The 22,707-nt window shown below is 38.0% G+C and overlaps 1 protein-coding gene across 7 annotated transcripts in view; it reads right to left on the reverse strand.

Annotated features, from left to right (window-relative positions):
• The window catches only part of UBE2W (ubiquitin conjugating enzyme E2 W), a 35,774-nt gene extending 13,561 nt beyond the window's left edge, over positions 1-22,213 (reverse strand). For 6 of the 7 annotated variants that reach the window (XR_011678241.1, XR_011678242.1, XR_011678243.1 and 3 more), the window contains exons 1-3: positions 22,118-22,213; positions 3,828-3,919; positions 735-837 (exon numbers count right to left, since the gene is read on the reverse strand). Coding sequence is in view for 4 of the 7 variants with exons in the window: in XM_071421089.1 (XP_071277190.1) it covers positions 735-837; positions 3,828-3,919; positions 22,118-22,132 (210 nt within the window). In the remaining 3 variants the exon portion in view is untranslated. The other variant, XM_071421096.1, reaches the window with a different exon arrangement.
• Positions 22,214-22,707: the final 494 nt, after the last annotated feature.

Genomic DNA, 22,707 nt, shown 5'->3' on the forward strand with positions numbered 1-22,707 from the left:
AGAAGTTGCAGAGATAATTTCTAGAACTCTGAGCTGAAACAGACAGTACAAGAACTAAGACACTCTTGCTTTTCTATTTCCTTTTTCAGAAAAGCAGGGGTGATAACTGGCCACTACTCTTATCAGCCATATTTTGAAGTGTTTCCCTCAGGTAATGGAAGAATGGAGGTACACAGCACATTCTGCAGTCTCTAAGTTCTGCTGTTCCTTCAGCTCTCTGGGTTGTCTTGAAAGCAACACGGCATCACATACCTCAGTTATAACACTATTTGCAGATCTCTCAAGCACGTTATGTATCTATGAGAATCCCTATCAGAAGCACAGTATGTCTTCAGCTGTATTAACAATGGCAGCACAGAAGATGCAAGAGTCTTAAAAATCAACCAGAAAAAAATATGTTGAAAGTAAGAAGGGATGAAGCAGCAGTTTATTGTTTACTTGGCTCTTGCATCATAGTAAAGGGGATCTTCCTACTTTACCCTGTATTTCAAGACATAAATATCAAAATCAAAGAAGCCTCCAGGTTACACTAATTTCATCTGTTCAAGCAGACATCAGAGTCCTATATTTCACTGCAGAATTATGTGTAAAGAAAAGGCACCTGCACAATGTGTTTAATACAAATTAAAGTAAGCGAAGCTGACATTAGGCTATGTGGATAATACAATACTCAGCACAAGTCACACAGCTGTAACCTGAAGGTAGCAGGAAGAGAGAGAGAAGGCAGCAGTTACCTGAGGCGAATCAAAAGGATACCGACTACTAAACTTAAATAAAAGCTGAAATTTCTCCCCTTCATAGAGTGTTCCTGGAGCACCTTCCATGTCTACAATCCACCTAAGGAATAGGGGAAAAAGCAGTTAACATTGTGGACTGACAAATAATTACTTGTACTCCTGGAGCACTGGACTAATCAAATCAAATATCAATCACAGCCAGACCATCTAACTTCTCTTCTAACACTGCAACAATCACAAAGGTGAACAACACATCAAGCCTGTATTTAAAAGAAACAAGCTTGGTGTTTTGCATACAGGCACTGACACAGTGATGCAAATTGTAAATGTAATTATGACTTGAACTATACACAGACTTGTCAGTTCCCAAGAAATGGCTGCTAATGTGAGACAACATAGCTGAAAAAAAATCCCTGCTTGAAAACTTAAAAGGTTTGGAAGGAAACAAACTAGTACACATTCTCTTTTGGGTTGGTTTACTTCTCTGTCAATGAAAATTCAATACAGTTTATTAAAATAAAATCTGTAACGAAGGGGAAAGGGCAAAGCTCATCTTGTACTTATATTTGTGAAAAACTCAGAAATTAAATGGTATCTTGCAGGTAATGGAACCAAAAAAGGAAAAGTTAATAGTATAAAAATTAAAAGGTCCCAGCAAATTAAAACAAAACCCAAAACCAGGGTAATTTGAATCTGTAATGAAGATAACAACTCAACATACCAGTATTCTTTTCCCTCTGCTTCTTCTCCTTCCACCATAATACCATTAAAGTAACTGACTGGAGTTAGTTGGAGTTGCTGGGGAAGATGCTGGTGATGTTGCATGTGGGGGTTTTATTGTTGTTGGGTTTCTATTGTGGTTTTTCTAGAACAGCTAAAACCAGATGCTTTGCACATTGTTTGACACATACAGCAACATTCTGCTATTTAACTTCCATGATTTTACAGCTCTGTTGACCACTTAATACCATCCTTTGCAACATCTATTTCCCGTTTTTGGTTTTTTACCTTTGATTGAGTTTTACAGAGCCAAGCAACACAATAAGGTAAAGAGACTACAAAAATACTCAGATGTGGTTTACATCAACTCAAGGAAGGCAGCTGAGATTTTGCAGAACAGCAGTGTACTCAGAAAAGTCGACATCTCCAGCTGGCAGCTCTGATGATCCTCCTGTAAGACACTCTCCCTCTGTATTTAAGCCATGCCCATTTTTTATTTTCCCCTCTGTCACTCTTGGGCGTTTTTTTTTTTGTTTGTTTGTTTTTTGCTGGTTTTATTACTGTTGTTGTGCTTTGGGTTTTGGCATTTTTTGAGAAAAACTGTTAGCTCTCACACTCTTCAAGAGGAATGCATCTTCAACAGTAGCACAGTGGCAATACAGTGAAGGCTGATGAAGTAGGTTTCATTTTTTAACTTTGTGAAGATGCCTTTGATTTAATCTATCTGCACTCCAGATCACTTATCTCTTCTTATGCTTTCTGCTTTTACATTTATACACACAGTGGAGCAATACTCTTTAGATTTATTGGTTCTTGTGATCCAGAACTTCCACTTTCAAGTTTTTTAAATACTTTACTTTACTAAGTAGAAGATAACTTAGAACTGGACATTGTTCCTTTTATGGTCAAGGAATCAGGAGAACTCATATTTCCTGTGTGCTTTACAGTTTACCCGTCTCAAATTTCTAATCCTTGTATATTTAAAATAAAAGATTGCTCAATGTTTTAAGTGACCCAGTTATATCATGGGATCCAATTATTTTATTCAACATCTTTAAAACCCAAGCAAGTATTGCTACACAAATTTTTAACCCAACCAATTCAAACTGTAACTTGATTAATGAACTCAAAACTTGCTGATACCAAAAACCCTCAAAGAGAAAAAAATATCATTTTACTTTTGACAAGAAGCTTCTAAAACAGTGACAGTTTCAAAACCTAGCATGACAGTAAATAGGAAGATTTTATATGCAAGGTATTGAAAGGTATAAAAGCTGTACAGGGCAGAAATTATAATGAGGTACTACTCTGGAAACAGAGATATCCTTTGCAATCTGCTCTAAACATTGATTTAATACTCTTTTGTTGAAATAAGTGGATACCATTTACAATATTAGACTGACTCATTTTTGCAGAAAACTAAAAACTGCTATTTCAGTTTTAGTCATATTCATCTGAATTATCACAAAGGCCAGGGTAATTTAAAAAGCAGTGAGTGTTTAACTCATGCTATATGTATATAGCAGTACATATGAGTCTCAGAAAAGCCTCATGTAACATGGTCTGAATGCCACCTGCTAAAATACAGATGTGAAAACATCAAAATTCAGCTCTATGTTTAAGCTGCTCCATCAATTGATAGCACAGTCCAGAACTTACAGTCTGAGATCATACTCTCATCGATGTTTACATGGGCTCAATTTTTAACATTTCTCTAAAATGAAACTAAGAAAGTTATGAGAAAAAAATGTTAACACAGCTTGAATCTTTTGAATTTCTGTCAATTAAAAAATAGATTAATACCAAGAGCAACCCCTGTCCATTTCAACGGACACAGAATATTTTACCATGTTTCTCTTCCCATTTCACAAATCACCAAGAAAGCCAAGGCAGGGAAAAAAGTGCAAACAATTGTACCCGGACAACTTTGCTTTTTAAGATGTTTTCTCCACTTGCCTTGGAGAAAGAAGGTAATGAAAATTAACGGCTATGACGTATATTCTGTTCAAATGTCACAGAACTCTAAAACGGCTACTCCATTGTTTCAATAAATCTAGAAGAGTTTTGGAGGTTAGTAGCTATGAAAGAAAATTAAATTATTTTATTATAAAATACGCAGAAGCTTTTACTAATTGACAGTTTGTTAGACAGTAAAATGCCTAATAAAATTTAGTAAATTCACTACCATGTTCCTGAAAGTGTCCAGCACGGTATGGCAATATGCTTACTAAGGAGAACAATGTTTCATTGCCTAGACTAAAAGCAAAATTCACAATGTTACTTGGAGTAAGTCGTGGAAGTGTGAAAAGAACTGCTCATTATTTAGTCTTTTCAGCATGATAGCAGAAATAAAACAGTATATATACTTACTGTGTAATTGAATTTTGTACACTCTTTTCATCTAGAGTCATTCCTGGAGGTGGATCATTTTGAAATGCCAATAGTTCTTTTTGTAATCGTTTCTATAAAGAAATTGTATGGAATATTTGAAATACTAAATAAAGTTCAACAATAAACATGCACACGTAAGTACATTTCATCAATGTTTGAAAGGTAAAAGGAGTTTTACTTGACAATTTAAAAACAAAGTGAAATTGAAAGGTGAGAAAGAAGGATGACTTCGCTCCTAGAAATTAAACTGAAAAGACATAGGCAAAATAAGTTACAAGCTTTAAACTTACTTTTTGGGTAAAATACAGTGGCACTTACATTTGCAACACTGCAAAGGGAAGGGAAGAGCTGTTGTGTTACAAAATACATGGAGGTATAAATGAATTTGTTGTATGAAAAAATATCTGTAAGACTTCTACCCCTAGCAGCAAACACTTCATATTTACACAACATCATTAGATTTATAATTAAATCTACAAGACTTTAACAGCACAACTCCCTCTTTTAAGTAACCTGAGACATTGCCATTTGGCATCTGTGCAAGCCTTTGCCTTGTTCTAAGTCATCCCAGAGGACAGAACAGAAAACTAAACCAAGACTATTTGGATTGCACAACACAAACTAAAAACTTCACACTAACTGCATCTAAGAACCTACAGAGTCATAGCACTTATTAAAGTGTTATGGCAGTAGCTCAGGTAATTCTTGCCTATTTTGACAGAGATAAATCAGTCACTGCAAGAAGGTGTTTCTGTAACAAATACCAGAACAGTTTCTTACAATCTACTGAGCAAGGGAAATGCAGCCTCTGTGCTGTCATTGGCACTGCTCACAGAGTCAATTTTCTCCATATAAAGTTACACAATATGTTTTGTCATTTGCAAGCCATCTAGATGATAAAATGTTCAAGGCTTTCTCATTTCTACTGTCCTTTTTTCCTGCCAACAATTTTAAGGTTACCATCTACAAGTTCACTTCAACCTCACTGCAAGTCAAAATTATTTTATACTCCAAAATAATTTTATACTCCAAAATTATTTTATACTCCTATATTTATTCCATATAGGAATAAAACTATATGGCTTGGGGATTTAGTACCTCATTTCCATTCAATATCCAAATTTTTTAAAACACAAGTTTATCACACACTTGTAGCTGCTTTCTAGTGCCTAGTAGAACTTTATTAAGTTCCCATGGTAAAATAAAGTATTGATTTGTCAACACAGAAATGATTCAGTATCCCATCAAATATATTTGAAATCAGACTACAATAAATTCAACCACACAATTCACAAAGAAAAGGCCCTTATACATTCACAACTTACATTCTGAAAGTACTGAAATAACTTTCTGTCTCTATCAAGCAGCCCTAAAAACTTCCTTGGGATTCTATATTGAAAGTTCCTACCTGGCACTGAGATATAACATATACAAACTGAAAATCCAATGCTAACATTTTCATAAGCTGTCTACATTGCTCACACATTAAAAAAACAGGTTAGAATCCTAGTGTTGACCTTTTCCTTTCTCCTCAGATTAAGAAAACACTAACAGTGTTTCCAACACCACTATTATGAATTAAAATGCAAAGGAGCAAAGTTGCAAAACCATTTTATAAATCCTTAATTTGAATGGCAGAGATGTTTCGAAGTCAATTCTTTTTCTGGCACTTCCCCCAACCACCATCAAACAAGCCTCAAAGGCAATCAACCTGTGTACACTTTATCACCTAGAGAAATGTTTTAAGAGTTCAGAGATGAGAATGTTTGCCATTGGAAATTCAAACTCCCCTAAAGAGGGGATTGGGAAACATTGGTTACAAAATAGCAAAGAACATATGTATATAAGAACAGCAAATCATTCCGTAGATCCATTTACTTATACATGTAGACCAACTATACAACTTTGTCTTATAAAAAGGAGCCTAAGACACATTTTAGACTTTAATTAAAATCAGAAACATTAAGCTATCAGTGTCTGACAGTAATTTGAAGAGACAAAATTTTGTCTGTTCTGTATCCTAAAAAAAATTTCAAATTACCAACACTTAAAATATTATCTAATTTCAAGTTTTCACCTTTGGCCCTTTCTCCAGCAACCACCTTTTTCTGTCTAACACAGACTCAGTCATGCTTTTGTCCATATCACTAGCACAAAGAATTATCCTCTGTTTCATAGGATTTTGGTTCTCACATACTATGTTTATAGTCCTTTCTAAACAGAAAAGCCAGTAGCAAAAAGAAAAAAAAAACCATTAAAATATATACTTGAACAACAGAGTACCACAGAAGTGCTCTGTTCCTCTGATCCTAAAAACATTTGCTGACACTGGCATGAGGGCCTGTCCATTCAGCATAAATAATACATACAGACAACATGCTACTTCTCATTGTTTGCAATTCAAAACAAAATTCACAAAACATATCCCAGAGAAATAGCAAGAAATACTATTTACACTTTGGGTCAAATGTAACATATCAAACAAATCATATTTTTAAAGAGGTTACTATTTCCCAGTTAGCCAATTCAAATAAGTATGAATGTAAGCCAGAAAAAGAAAGTCAAACAAGGTATAACTCCTCCCATCCATAAAAAATCCTGGACAACTGGAAAAAACTGATGAGCAGAAGGCCACGGTACTCAACAACAGGATTGGGGGGTTTTTTTGCCTCAGTCTCCAATGGCAACCTCTCTTCCCACACCACTCAAGTGGATGGACAGCAAGAGGGAATGATGTCCCTCCCACTTTAAGTAAAGGTCAGGTTCATGGCTACTTGAGGAACCTGAATATAAACAAATCTCTGGGACCCAACAAGCTGCATTCCAGACGCCTGAGAGGAATTGGTAGACTCAGTTGCCAAGCCACTTTCCATATTTGAAAAGTCATGGCAGTCAGGTGAAGTCCCAGCTGACTGGAAAAAGGGTAAAAAGGAGGACACTGAGACCTGTCAGCCTCACCCTGTGCCTGGGAAGTTCATGGGACACATCCTCCAAGAAGCTGTACCATGACACATGCAGGACAGAGAGGGATTCAGGACAGCCACCACAGCTTCACTGAGGCCAAGTCCTGCCTGACCAACCTAGGGACCTTCTACAATGGAGTCACTCATCAGCAGACAAAGGAAGGGCTACAGATGCCATTTATCTGGACCTCTGGTAAGACTTTGGCATGGTCCCCTACAAGATCTTTCTCTCTAGGTTGGAGAGAGATGGATTTGATGAGTGGACTGTTCAGTGGATAAGGAACTTGTCGAAGAGTCACATCCAGGGGCGTTGCAATGAAATGATCTTTACAGTCCCTTCAAATCCAAACCATTCTATAATCAGTTCCATCTGACCTCTATTTGCAGCTCTCAGTGGAAATATCAATACAAGAAAAAAAAATCTATACCATTCCCATATAAAGCTGAAAAGAGCATGTTCAGTAGAAAATGAATGTGTTATCTATTAAGTTACAGAAACTCAATAACCCAGAAAAGCAAGACTAAGATTCTCAGTGTTACAATGAAAACAATTTATAGCAAATAAATTTATCACATTGAAATAAGAGACTCCACAAAAAACCCTGACTATGGTTATCTATTGAGCATAGGAAACTCCAGTGCAATTCTGATAAATGGTAAATTCCTAGACACAGCTCCTCACTGGATAGGGAAGGAAGGGATTTAGAGGTGAAGAAACATAAAACTCCTCTGGAAATGTTCTTGATTCAGAGTAATATCCCAAACAAAAGCAAGTTTCAGCAAAAGGCATTATTTCCTTCTGCCTTACAGGAACCTCTCTAACCCTATGTCTGCCTAAAGAACCTGTATTCCATTATATTATACCTTGATGGATTTTATGTATCTTAGCACTGCTCCCTCCCAAATAAAGAGGCTCTCAACCTAGAATTATTCAAAACAGAAGAGCAACAACTGCTATTAGAAATGGCAGAGAACTTCTTAATTTTTCTTATCTCCAGCTATACTGACAATCTAGGTAATTTGCTTTGATATTGAAGACCAAAAGAGGTATCTTGTAATAAATTCCTGGATTTCTACAGTCCTCAATGACAGGAAGCCTGAAACTGTTAAACTGTTAAATTCAAGTGGAAAAAATGCTATTAAAGATTTCGTAAGTATTAATCTTGCCACTAGAGACAGAAGTTAGTTTATATATGAAGATAATTACTTCTATTGGACCAACAGACACACATTTAAGATGTGATTAAGCCCATTATTTGTTGGGGTTTTGTTTCCCCAGCTGTAATAATAAAATATACTCTATATTTCAAAACACTCTACTATTCCACACCATAGAAGTTAATCTTTTCTAATCTGATGAACATATCTGGGTATCTTTAACAGGCCTTCACCAGACATCTTCAAAATTTGGGAGTTTTTTTAATCAAACATCAACTCAATTATTTCTGTACAGAATAACAAAGAGCTGCCTATAGACCCTTTCAGAACATAAGAGCACTCCATAGACACTGGAACAAAACTGCAGAGGGCACAAAGCGCCTACTAAGCAGAATTCATTCAAACAGTAAAAAAAAAATTTAAAAATTTAAGAGAGAGAATAAGTAATATTTAGAAAATAATCTTAAAATCAACTTCTCTGGTCAATGCATTCCAGTGTTTCACTACCCATGGTATAAAATGTTTCTTTTGTATCTTACCAAAATACCTCATGTTCCAATTTGTAACTCTTGCCCTTTGGCTTCCCATAGTGACTCTGTTTTCCCTCGATATCTTCCTATTATATTGTTGCAGGCATCAGCAAGATCTCTCATTTGCCTTCTCTTCTTACAGCTGAAGAAACCCAGTCTCCTTGGAGGTCACACAGTTCTGTCCCAGCCACCCTGCCCATCATCTGCTGGATTCACCCCAGAACCCCAAAGTCTCTCCTGGACTGCAGCCCCTGAACACAGCACTCCAGATGTGCTCTCAAGCACCAGAGGGAGAAGAAGAATCACCTTCCTCGAGCTGCTGGCTCCATGCTTGCACAGACAGCCTAACCTGCAGCTAGGGATATTCAGAAAACTTGAAGATATTTTCCACAGATATTATGAAGGACTATTTTTTTCTTTCTCTCTTTCTTAAAATAATTTGTCTTTTGCTGTGTCTCATTAATACAGAAACTGAATTATCAGGAGACTAATCTAGTTATAAAAAAACCTCTTAAATGAAGCCCTTAAAGACCAGATTCATACAGTTTAATTAGGAAACTGAGTTCCTCGTTACCACAGTAATTCAGAAAACATCTAAAGTTTGAATTTAAAACCTTGAAATTAATTTCTCTTCAGTGTTGAATAGTATTTGCTGGCCAAAAAGGTTACAAAGGACAATGATTTTCTTACAGCAACACAGTTTAAACACCCACTCTTAGCTTCAAGACTCAAATGTACTTTAAAAAAACATGACTCTGGTATATCAAGCCCATACACAATAGCTACAAAAGACACAGTGCGACTGCAAGATTCTGAAATCAAGCATTTGAAAAAAAAACGTTTCAGAAGTGGGAAAGCCTTTCTCATATTTGACAGCCATGAGTGCAGAATTATTGTTTTTGTTTTCACAAACATTCTAGAAAATTAGCAGCAATATACATAGGAGGACAAAATATAACAGATTAACACTTGTAAGACAATTTTAACTCTCATTCGTAGAATCTTACAAAGTTAGGCTTTAAAGATACCTCTCCATCTTCCTAACATAAAAGGAAGTTGTGCTAAAAGCCTTCAACATTTTTTCCCATCACTTTATCTCTTGCCTTTACAACTGGAAGAATTTTCTTTACAGTAAGAGATCTAGGTGGGTTGAATGAATTAGGGTCAAATAACTTCTCTTAGGCTTCATGGATGTGAAAATGTTCTTTTATTTACTTCGTCACATCTCACCTTTCCCAATCTCTACTCAAGCAAACACTTGAAAGCCAATGCAGACTGGCCTCAAAATACCCTTTGGCAGGTTCACTCTGTTCAACAGAACCAATCACCCCCCCCCGCAATCAGACACCCAGCCTAAACAACCAACTACAACTTTGATAACTTGTGGTCTTTATGGTTTTAGAAAAAACAGAGTCCACATGATCAACACCACATTTTTCTTATGTCCTTATTCAAATGTCACATCAACATACATGGAAAATTTTTGCACAGTCAAAATATAGCTACTGCTCCTCCTTCACAACAGTTACAGCCCAATACAAGGAGAAAATCATGTTAATTCAATTGATTTTTTTTTCTTAAATACATTTGGCTAATAGTATTTCTAATTGTTGACTGTTTGCTATAGGTATCAAAGACTATCTGGTCCAGTGATTTCCAGAAGTCAAACTTTCACATAGTAGTAGAAAAACAAAAGTAATATTAATCATCTGGAAACTCACTCAAAAGAATTGTCAAAAAAATCAAAGATTCAGTTGCTTAAACACTTTTTAAAAGCAAACCAACCCACATAGCTAAATTTTAATTACTGACATAATATCCAGTGTCTAAAAGACATTGAATCGGCCCTTTTTCTTTGGCATGCTTTGTCATCAATTCAAGTATTTGTCACCTATTCTTTGCTTTGCTTTCCTTTCCTATTGACAGGCTCATCCCTTTCCTCATCTTTCTAACGATTTATAAGAACATCTTTTAATGCTTTTCAAACATACCAATTCAAAACAATGAATTGTGAGTAGATTTCACCCTTATATGTTTATCCTTTTAACAGGAATTACTTCGTTTCACTTTTCTGTACAAAGCCTCCTCAATCTTCATGTCACTGAACAGGCCCTCATGGTGCCACATTGACTTTTACTATTACTCTTATTTTTTTCCATATTGAGAAAGCTTGATATCAGACATTAGTATTTTTGTTTAAAAACCTGTAGCCCTTCAACACTCCAGCTATATTAAGACATGCCTAACTAAAGTCAATACTGCAACTGCTTTCAGCTTCTTCCTTACCATGAATGAGGAATACTTTTTTAATCACACTCAAATTGCTTTCAGCCTCTCAACCAGCTCCTTCAAGTCAAAATAGAAGCTACTGCAGCTATTCATGCCTAAAACAACCCCCAAACAGATGTTTTCCATACATTAATATTCTCTTGGGAGCTGTACTGGCTTTACTGTCCTTTTCACATCACAAGACACTCTCTTCAATGTTTCTGCTAATCCATCAAAGGATTTCATACAGAAGCACCTTCCTGCTTGTCCACTTTCTATTAGGAGGGGCTGGAAGAAAGCAGGCTGCAGACTTATAGGGGAATACATTAAGGATGCACAAGCAATCTAACTTTGACATTTCCCTTATTTTTGATAGAGAATCTTATGTTTAAACATTCTTCTAATACAACTTTAAAGTAAGCCAGAACTAAAATGTATTAAATTGATAAAAACTTTCTCAATCTAGAAGGAAACAGAACAGCTGAGTAAGAATATCAGAAACCCAAGACTGCTTAACAGCACAGTTCTTCTACTAAAGGAATAATCATATGCAAAATGCAAAGGAGTGACATAACCAGTAGTTTCTAGAAGTATTTTCAAGTGGAAGTCTTTGAAACCAAAATTACTTATTCCTTACGTATACCTATCTCTACAGGAAAGGATGAATCAGGGATGAAATCAAAGAACACAGCTTAACACTGATCCAAGCATCACTTCCAAAAGAAGTTTATTCAAGTGCTTGAGACATGACTGACATAGCAATGGTTTGTATCCTGTTGCTAATTCTGTCAAACAGGATTTGTGCAACTCCTTCAGTGATCCTCCACAGATTTTCTAAGGTATCAAACTTCTAAGACTTCTTACAGCATATGGAAAAAAGAACACAAAATCAGCTGGCGCCAGTGGAGTAAAATTCCTGACAGCTTCCCAGACAGCTCACATCTACCTCTATCATTTCTATCCTGATAGACAGCACACACTGTCTGCCATGGTTCAAGTTAAATGTATGTCTGAAGCCAACAGCTTCTAGCAAAAATACACACTGCTCTTTCTCCAAACTGGCACATATCTTACTTGGTCACCTCTGGAACTGCCGAGGTAACATCTCAAATGCCACTGCTGAATTCCCACTTGAGTTGATTCTTGGTGAATCACGTAAAGAAGCAGGCAGGGCCTGCATGTAAAAAAGATGCAACACATGAAAAGAGAGAAGGGGGCAGCAATACAGGATAGGAAGAAATTCAGAGGTTTTCAATATTAGTATTTCAAAACCAGCCCTAGAAACAGGTAGTTTGTTCACTGTGTACAACTGAGCTGAATATTATAGCACATAAATGCTTATTAACAGATACAAAATAATTTCACTGGTCTCTGTGTCCCTGTTAGTTATCTCAAGGGTCAATAACATATATTCCTAAAGCATACATGGCATCATCACCATCACATTGCCCAAAAACAGGGATTTTTTTTTTCTGATTCTACCATAAACAAGGGACACCCAAGGACAGACAGAACAACAGAGTTTAACCACAATCCCTCACAATGAAGTAGTGCAAAGGTTCTTTTTTTCATGGTGGGTAAATCTTCTTTACCCACCATGAAAACTTCCCTAGCTCTTGGAGGCATGTGAAAATTACCTTTCTCAACGGCTTTAAAAAGGAGTATCACAATGTCAGTTCTAAGCCCATTGCCAGAACTCTTACAACAGCTTTGCCCCTCCCTTGGAAAAGTGGAGCACAGAGAGTTAAACTTTAACAGAGCTAAGGGCAAACAAAAACATGTGTACAGTGAAGTTAGAGGGGTCACTACCAAGTACAACTTTCATATATACAGCTGACAGCACCTAGGCCAACCAGTAAGTGTTGCTTCAGGTAATATTTTATTCTTCATAACTGGAGTGGGAAAAGTGTACATACAGAGGTATATTGGCTGTTGATTAGCAGTAAAATATTAACACATTAATCCAATCAAGTTTGAATGTATGCCCACAGTCCTGCATTATTATTTCCGATGAGTTGAAATTACAAACTTTGAAAAGATAAATAATACAAAGAAAATAAAATTGCAATTCTTGAATGCTTCACTTTTTGGTGTTTCAAGAAATGCAACACAAAATGTGCAGTGTCTTAAATCAGCAATATCTTAAATGAGTAAACTAAATGATGAGCTATCTTAATCAAATACCTTACCTACAAACAACCTATTTCAGCAATCTTCTTTTTCATAGAGAAATAAAGCAAGAAGGAGCCCAAAGCAGATTCACAAAAGACATGGCATATTAAGGGAAGTGGTAAGAATTTGTTAGAAAATAGCTAGGGGAAAAGCAAAACTATCAGTAGAGCAGAAACATACAAGCAGAGCAAAAAGTGGCAAATGGATGGACAAGCAGATTCCTTTCACTTCTCCTAGAGAAAATGTTTCATTCCCACACCGTATTTCACCATTAAAACAAGATGTGATGGGCAATTTAACTGAAATGTGGTGGCCATTTCACCTGGACTGGCAGGAACTCAACTAGCTATGTCCAATAAGGTAGTATCATGATGTTATGAAGAAACAAAGATGGAATAGCAACTTCACAGACTACGAAGCATGCAGGACCAAAACATCTGCACTTGAATTGTGTTACAAACCTTTTATTTCTATGCACTTAAATTCCCTTCTCTTTGTTGTAAGAAACTGTGAACGTAAGAAAGGAGTCATCTTCCAAGGCCAAGCCTTCCTGAACACTGTAAACTCAAATCTTAATCTGGCTCAAAGATCAAAGAGAAAGAAAATTAACTCATAAATAGTTAGAAGCTAAACAATAATCCCATAGGGGCTCCATTCTTCTATTTTGGTGTGTGTGTATATATATACACATAGGTAAAGCTGCTGCACCCTAGGGAGACCTAACACTATTTCTTCCATAACTACCAAAGCTCTCTTCCACATCCAAAAATTTAAATGGGCCCAAACTCTGTTAGCACCAAAACACTGACAGTAATATGATAACATCCTGGCAAAGAATTTACATTTTGCTTATGAGCTACAGCCTGTCACCTCCTCCCACATTCAAGTTATGAAATGTTTCACAAAAAACATCCTTTCTGTTTTGGAGTTCTTACATGCAGGAGACAGTCAGTGTGCAGAGACAAACAGCAAGCTTGTCGCAGAAGAGGAGCTGAAACCAGGCTGCAATGACAGTGTTGTACAACACCGCCATGTTGATTCATAAGCAAAGCCTGACTTAGTACCAGCTACCAGCCTGAGAGCGTATGACCACTGGAACTCTATTTTCAGTATTTCAGTTTCTTCCATTCACATGTTTCTTACTGAAAAGTGCCTCAAATCCAGAATATGAAGTTCTAAACACCAGGTAGGTAATTATGCTTTTCAAACTAAACTCGTCTACAGAAGAAAAAATCCAACATATTTGAAACAGTTGAAGTATTCCAGAAACTCATTGCACATTACTCTCTAATTAAAATACCAAAAAGCCGTCAAACAGAAGAGAAACAACATTAAGACTAACAATGGTGACATTTAAGAAAGTTACCTGCTACACTCCATCTTGCTACTTAAGAAATCTAGAGAATGACAGTTCCTACAAATAAAAACCCCTTTATTTCCCAGTCAACCAGGTCATTCAAGAAAGTCCTTGCAGATTATATCCCATAATTCAGGTGAGATCATTTGCTCCAGACTCTCAAACACACAAACCATCCAGATACTTGATTACCACAATCCTGCCTGAATTCTTCCTATCAAAGTTGTTCTACTAAGCTTTAGTCAAGGCACAGAGGAGGAAAGATTGATAATTGTCTGGATGTGGTCAATTAAAGCTTCAGCAAGATGCATAACAAAACAGCTCCACAAAATACTCTGTCCTTATTAAAAAGTAATACTGGGATTTTAGCTCAAAGAATTGTTTTTCAGTTTTATCTATTTTTGGCTGAATAGCAGGTTTTCAATCTATACTGAGAATGCAGAAGCAGATTAGTCTGCTCCTCATTTCTAACAAAACATGTTAACATCTGGCAACTGAGTTCTAATGTTATTTCCTCAGACCAATCCTGACTTCAAGATCTGAACCTCAAGCATTTTGCACATTTCTCTCATTTTAAAGGAACCAAATGGCAATGCATAAACCTTGTTTATTGAGGTTCCTATCATTCATCTTTTGTTCTTCTGAGCATTTAAAAATTTCAAAAATCCAGTTATGGATTGAGGGTGATGGGAGGAGGGATTGTTGATTTCTCAGTTTGATAACAGAATATTATCTTCATATGCTCCAAGATATGCTAAAATATTTGACTGAAAGGTCAAAGCAACAATCCTCTTTCAAAGAGAATAATACACATGACTAAACTCACTAAGAGACAAGATCAACCTGAAATCGTAACTACAGTATAATTAGAGATAAATCACAGTAACTATACACACACAAAGGAAACATTCTGTACTTCACAGTCTGAAAAGCTTTTTGCCAGGTAATCAAATTTTTTACAATGAACCTGTCATTTGAAAGAAAATTAAGTGGAATCCACTATTACAGGATGAGATGAAACTGACAGCGAGTCATCTGCTTTGTAAATGGAGTCTTTAAATGTACCAACGCCCAGCACAAGCCTCACACAGTAATAAAAAGTCAACCGCAGATAATTTTATCTTTTAAAGAAAAGAGTCTGGCACTACTTGAATTGCTTCAGTTACAAAAATTAATTTAAGAAAATAGTGAAGGCTGGCACAATGAGGTCAACCATATGTTTACCAGGGAATTTCTCAACCTTATAAAAACATTCCAATAGTTGGTAACCAAGATAAAGTGTTCTATTCTGACAAAAAGCATTTTAGAAAGAAAAAGAGGTAAAATGTTGGAAGTAGCAAATAGCAACAAGATTTAAACACTCATTCAATCCATACCCCTAAATATGACAGGGGGAGAGTTTTTAACTTAAGAAGGGGCAAGGAAACTGAATGGATTTAGGTTTCTTATTACTGGCCACCAATTCCTAATGAAGAAGAAATAAATAAATCAATATGAACAAGTAGCATCAAATTCTATGAAGCATTTTATTACAGCAGACATTCAGGGACAATATTTGCTATGCCCTTCTAAACTATTATCATCATTTACTGACACATATACAGATTTTCTTCTTGAAGCTGATTAAGCAGTGCTTTTAATTAAGTTGAATAAAAAAAGATTACAAACAACTTTGTATTCGTAATCACCCAAGGAGAAACAATTATTTTTTAGTACTGTGTATGAAAGGATGAATAGCTGGTATCCTCAATGAGATCATTAATTAGCAAAAATGAGGCATCTCACAATTCCTGACTTACCACCACTAACTTCTGTCCTTCCTTTACTAACACATTAATATTGCTTTTAGGAAGGTAAATTATAAGGTTCTCTCCCTTCTTTCCCTGCCATCCCTGACTGATACCTGTTTTTCATACCAGTAATTAAGGTCACCTGAGGAAAAACAAGCAAACAAAAAATTAAACTGCAAAGGCTTGCACAGATTCCAGAACCTATTTTTGAACAAAGCAAAGTAAAAAAACAAAACAAAACAAACAACCCAAACAACCGCAAAGGCTCGAACAGATTCCAGAATACCTTTTGAAAGCCTTCAACTATCAAAAGCAGGCAGAAGACGTTACGTGACCTTCATTGATCACAAAAGGTTGCCTACTGGCTCTTTTTGTTTAAAGCATTTAACCTATTTATTTTCATTTGCCCTCAGTAAATGAAGTTGTAACAGGTTTCAGTGAATAGATAGTACTAGCTCTTCCTCCCTTCAAAAGACAAAACCTATATATCCAGCTGACAGTTCTGTCACAGTCCTTCACTACTTCAAAGCCATGTAAGACACACAAAATTTCTGCTCCAAGAACTTTCATCATCCTCTTCCCCTCTGCCCTAGTGGAAATTTTAGCCTGGAATCTGCTTGAACGCTCATCTCTCAGCTGTAAACCAAGGCTGTGTGAGAGACACGATCTAATGATGTGAATGCATTTACGCTGGCTGCACAGAGCCGTAACTGGGTACACTCACTGGCAGATGTGCCTTGTCTCTTCCACAGGGGTACAGGGGTAATTTAACCTCAGTCTCTGGGCGCAGTTGCCAGTATGGCCTAGACCTGTACAATACATAGTGAAGATCCTTCAGTCTAAAACTCTTTGCTTTGTAGAACTGGAGCAAACAATTGGAGAAAGTACTTGATCACTGAGTTTCACACATTGTTTGAGCTAAGCTGCTTTAGCTTATTAATGACAAACCCACAGAGCCTTCCAAGGGAGCAGCTTAACAAGACAACATTCCCTGGCTCTTGCAAATGTATTGTGTTATATTTTTCTCTTCCCAGAACTTGAATAGCTAGGCCTAAACACAAGCATAAGATACTATAAAACTCAGAGCAAAAATAATTGTAATCAACCAGAATTACTCTTTTTTACAATAAACACCTGTCTACTTGATTCTCCTGACTGAAATCATAGACATATTCACTAGTGTTCAACATGACAGGTTGAAAGCATCCATTGTTTTTCACATTTTAGCTGTATAGTTGGTCTATTTGTAAGGAAGAGCTGCTGATAGTACTCAGGGGGCACTTGTTTCAATAAGCTTTTCCATTACTGCTTTCTTTCTCTGAAGTGAATTCTTCCAACCTAGCTCAAAAATTCTGCAGCTGCTGCACAACAAAGTATTTCCCAAAATTCTATTTACACAGGCAGATACAAAAACAAGCAAATGTGACTCCTTAGGGCCAAAAGCCATAACTTCTATTTTATTTATCTTTACTGAATGAAGACTATAAATTTTAAGCTTCAGTTGATATTCAAGACAAAATTTTATTAATAAACTCCCAAGATTAAATTAACTCATCTTGGTAAAATTACTAAGAATTTTGTATTTATCTTACTTCACTCTAGCATGGTTATACAGCAAAGCTAATAGAGCACACATCAGTACAGACTGATTACCAAAAGTTATGTAAAGAACTGACAATCCTTTGTGGATAGACGAAATTATTTTTACTGTCTACTCATTCCGGTTTCAATTATGGTACTCACATTTCTCAGTTTAAATAATTACTGAAATCTTTATCTTCAACAACATTTCACCAACGGAACCACTAAATACTTTATTAACTACCAATAATTTTATTCTGTTTGTATCTCAGAATTGATTATATAGCTACAGTACCCACTAATTTTTTTTTCCTTTTTTGAAACAACAGAAATAGAATCCCGTACTATGACATTTAACAGCACAGAACCAATGTGCATAACCGTCCAAGTTCCAATTCACTGAAAGCTTTCCTCACTTAAGGTTGGGGCTTTGGCTTTTTTTGGAACACACCATAAAAATAGTTTTGTACTTTTTTCTGGACAAAGCTTTTAAATAAGAACAAATTATTGCCAAATCATTAAATAAAAACACTGCCAGTGTTGAGCAAAGATTGTGCAATAAGTAATTGTTCTGAGAACAGCTGGAAACACAGATCTTCCACTAACACTAGAAACACAGGTAAAGAATAGAAGGAAGTGTAACCAAGAGTGTATGTGGTTTTTCCTGGAGATTTCAGTAGCCCATAAATATTTTCCTCAACTCCCACCCCACCGACTGAAAATACTGGGGTGAAACTTGCAGGAAGTTTTCATGTTGTTACTACCTTGCATTCTGTGATACAAGTTCATTGGGATCTCAAACTGGCCATGAATTCTGCATTGCCATCTCACACAGTTATTTTATTAAACAGTTGCTTAGATACACCTTTAAAAAAAATCTATTGATGGATAAAGATTTTTCAAGTAGCACTTTATTTTGTTGTGTGCAAGCAATTTGATGGTAGCCCACCACAGCAGTTCTCGAGGCATGACAGAGAAGCACAGTGAAAGCCAACATCCTACACTCTTTACTGAAGTTGTTTGTGTCATTAATTACATTAGCTCTGCATTCAATCGGATGTAAATACCTACAAGTACAAATCTTATGTGCCTAACTTTGCAGAATACATGAGAAGTTATTCTGGTGATAAAAAAACCTAAAACCATCCCTCTAAATTTTCTCACAGTTTCATAAATAAATCCAGGGTCTGTAGTATTTAAACTAAAAGGAAGTGAAAGGTAAATCATAGCAATTAATATGTCAGTATTATTAATAAAGTCAAATCTTTCAAGTTTATGATGCAAATAGTTCATATCTGGACACTGAGGGAAAGGCTTTAATAATTTAACACTTGGTACAGCAATGATGTATTTTCTGTACATTTTTAACTGATCTTCCATTCATAAGGCAAGTCCTGTGTTTCCAGCTGTTCTGAGAACAACTGTTTACTATTTCTCCAGTATTTGCCTTTAAAGGCTTCAGATTACTAAAGATGCTGTATCAAAATTTTCTAAAGCAAATCCATTCTCTTCCCTTGTTCTACATTACTTTTCAGAATATTTATGTGTTTTTATCCAGGAGAACATTGCACAAGCTTGGGCTTTTTCTGGGAAAATTCTTGAAAATAAGTGCTCTTTTCTTTAAAGGCTTGGCTGGGGTATGTTAGCTTTTTTTTAAGAAAAAATATGATTTGCAAAAAAGTTATGCAAACCAGGTTTAAACCAGTCCAGCAATGGCAAATTAGCAACAACAGTGTGGTTAGAAAACAGAACACAAGATCTCTATTTTTTTCTGTGATAATAGAAGCATTGCCTTCTATTATCACAGAAAAAAAAGGATTACAGAAAACTCCCATTAAAGACTTTTCCACACAGAAAAAATCACTGTAATTTTAATGATACACACAAAGGCTCAAAGTCACAAGTTACTGTGCATCCACTGAACTGCAGTAACTGTTCAGGTCGATGTTCAGAGCCATTAACAAAAAGAAGCAATTTGTTACAAGTTTCAAAACTTCACTGTAGACTGACTAAGAACAGGCTAATCAGATAACTCTTGTAACTTAATCTGAGACTTTTCAGTGGATCTGTAAAAATAAAATGTAATTAACCTGGGGCATTATACACTGTTGTATAAAATTACAGCAGAAGTAACTAGAACTTACTCCGTGTACCAATGTATCATTTTTATCAATAAAATCCATGATATTGTCACAATGGTACAGTGTCAGACTACTGGTAGAGTCAGAGGTGGCAAAGAGTTACACAAACATTTCAAGTAAACACGGTGTGTGTAAAAACACTACACTTAATCAGAAAAAGGACATCTCTTTGTTGTGTCTGGCAACTTAGAAGATAGCAATAATTATAATAAATTATTCTAAACCAAAAAAAAAACCCACTTAAAATTACAGATATCAGTTTCCTTTGTAAAAGACTTTTTCACACTTAACACTTAAATGTTAATTGATAGAATTCAGAGTTTTGAATTCTTGCTCACCTGGGAGCATGTCCATGATAAACTTACTAGTTCACTTACTAAATTTTCATTTATGCTTCCTGTTTACAACTCCTTTCCAACATGCTAAACAACATTATTAAATTAGTAGTTTACTAAACATAGGAAAGAGTAATTAGATCATCATGCAATTAGCCACATATAGACAAAAAACCTCTATAAACGTCCTTGAATCTCTTATCAAAAGACAACAGAACATCAGGTAAGAAAACAAAAAGTGTCATCTTACAGCTGGTATTTCTAAAATGAAAGCAATTACAACATCAGGCTTAACATGGCTGTAATTTCAGGAAGCGAGTATTACCCTGTACACATCTGACATTTAGGCAACATTTGTCATTCATGTATCCTCAACAGCCTCATTTAATCTATAACCATTTTTTCCCCTTTCCAGAAGGAGCAACAGGAATTAGGGTGAGGCACGCTGCAGAAGGTCATTTACTAGGCCAGAGACAGCGACACAGCACAGCTTTACCAAGTCCTTTTACAAAGTGCCTCTTTCCTCGTTCACAGCTGCCATTCCCCTACTTTTCACAGTTTTATAAAAGACACTTCTTAATAAACTATAGCCTCTATTTTGCAGTTAAGCTTGTAAAAGTCTGCCTATTAGAAGAAGAGCATTGCAAAAATGCATTTGCCAGATAGAGCTAATAAAACCAAGGCACATCGGACTACCTGCCTAAGCTACTGCTAGAAGAACATTCTGTACAGTATGTTCAATTTCTTGATCTCGTTTCATTTCAGTAACTCTGAAAGACACACTATGGAATGGTGGGGGGAGGGGGAATTATGCTTCTAAACTTCAGGAGAATAATTTTTATCCCAGACAGTTCAATTTAACATTTTAACTCTTTTTGGTTATACTAAATGCAGGTTATTAGGAAAATTAAACAAATTTCACTCATTTTGTACACTCTTTCTGTTCTGTTCTATTACTAGTGACAAAAAATGTAAGCTATACTGGACCAAAATGAGAGAGATCTAGATTATCCAAATATAAAAACAAAATGGAAAACTAAAAATATCCAAGGAAAAATAGAGAAGGTGCTGGTTAAATAAGAAGAGACAGGGGCCACTGCCACAAAACCTAGAGATCTTTTCTCCTGCCCCAGTCGTAATAAAGCACCACCCACTCAGAGCAGCACACAGTGAAAGTGATCCATTCTACCAGAGCAATTTCTGCAGCCCCTATTTAAGAACCCCTTCAGAGTCGGTATGAATGAATAATTCAGCTGGAAATACCTGTCAGGCAGCAGGATGTTCCATCCTACTGTACCTACAGCAATACCATCCGACCGAGAAAGCCAGACGTAACCTGTCCACAGAGCTGACACCACAGCGCAACCTCATTTTACGGAGAGAAAGAAAACCCCACGGGGAGCACGCGGCTTGGAGCAGGACATGCCTGTCCCAGTCCCCCTCGTGCGGGGGAATTACAGCGCCGGAACCCCAGGAACCCGGAGCTGTTGGTCACGGTCCCCACGATGCCACGGGGAGGGTGCCGCTGCCCGCGCACGGTGTGGCACACATTGCCATGGCGCCCGGCGCAGCTGCGGCCCCCAGGTCCCGGGGGCAGGGATCCCTTCGCCCTTCTCTCGCCTGCCCAGGAAGCGGCGGCATCGCTGCCAGACGCCTCCCTGAGGCGCCTCTTCCCCCGCGCCCGCCCCGCCCGCCGCCGTCCGGGTCCCAGCCTCGCCCCTCACACCTCTGCGCGTCTCACCTCCATCCCGGCCCTTCCCTGCCGCCACCTGCCCTGCCCGGCCCCGCCACCCGGGACCTCAACGCCCTCGACTGCTGCCCGGGCGGTTCCTCCCTCAGAGCCGCTCTTCGCGCCGCGCCGCGCACGCACGCGCCCGGAGGAACGGCTTCTCCCGGCTGCTCCCGGCTCCCCCCGCCGCCGCCGTCGCCGCCCGGCCCCAGCGCTGCCCCCGGGCTCCGCCGCAGACGCCTCACCTGCATCGACGCCATGATGGATCCACCTCCTCCCCCTCCCCTCTGCGCCGCCGCCGGGGCGGCCCCGCCCCGCGCGCTCCCCGGTCACGTGCCCGTGCCCGCCCGTTGAGCGACTGCGCGTGCGCGGGGCTTGGGCGAGGCGAGGGCAGTGCGGGCGGGCCCGAGGAACGCTGGCGGCGCGGGCGGGCGGTATTTGTGTGTGAGCTGCTGCCCCCGCGGCCAGGGAGGCTCCCCCGGCGCTGCCCGTACCCTGCTCGCCCTGCGGGCGGGGCGGGAGCGGCGCGGTGTCCGTTCCCGCCACCCGGGATGGGGTTGATCCCCTGCCGGCTTCAGTTTGTGAAGGTTTTTGGAGCTGTACCTGCAGAGTGTTTAAGTGACTCAGTTAATGCGGACTGCGCCCCTCCGGTTTGTGGATTTCTCCGGGCTCCCCTCACGCCTGGTGTGCCCTCGTGGGAGGGCCATACAATCATAGAACCACAGAATGTTAAGGAGTGGGAAGGGACTTTGAAGATCATCCAGATCCGACAGCTCCGCCATGGGCAAGGACACCTCCCACCAGACCAGGCGGCCCAGAGCCCCTTCCAACCTGG

The sequence above is a fragment of the Agelaius tricolor genome, unplaced genomic scaffold, assembly GCF_023055355.1.
Source record: "Agelaius tricolor isolate 1412-34295 unplaced genomic scaffold, bAgeTri1.0.p SCAF_2, whole genome shotgun sequence".
Taxonomy (NCBI): domain Eukaryota; kingdom Metazoa; phylum Chordata; class Aves; order Passeriformes; family Icteridae; genus Agelaius; species Agelaius tricolor.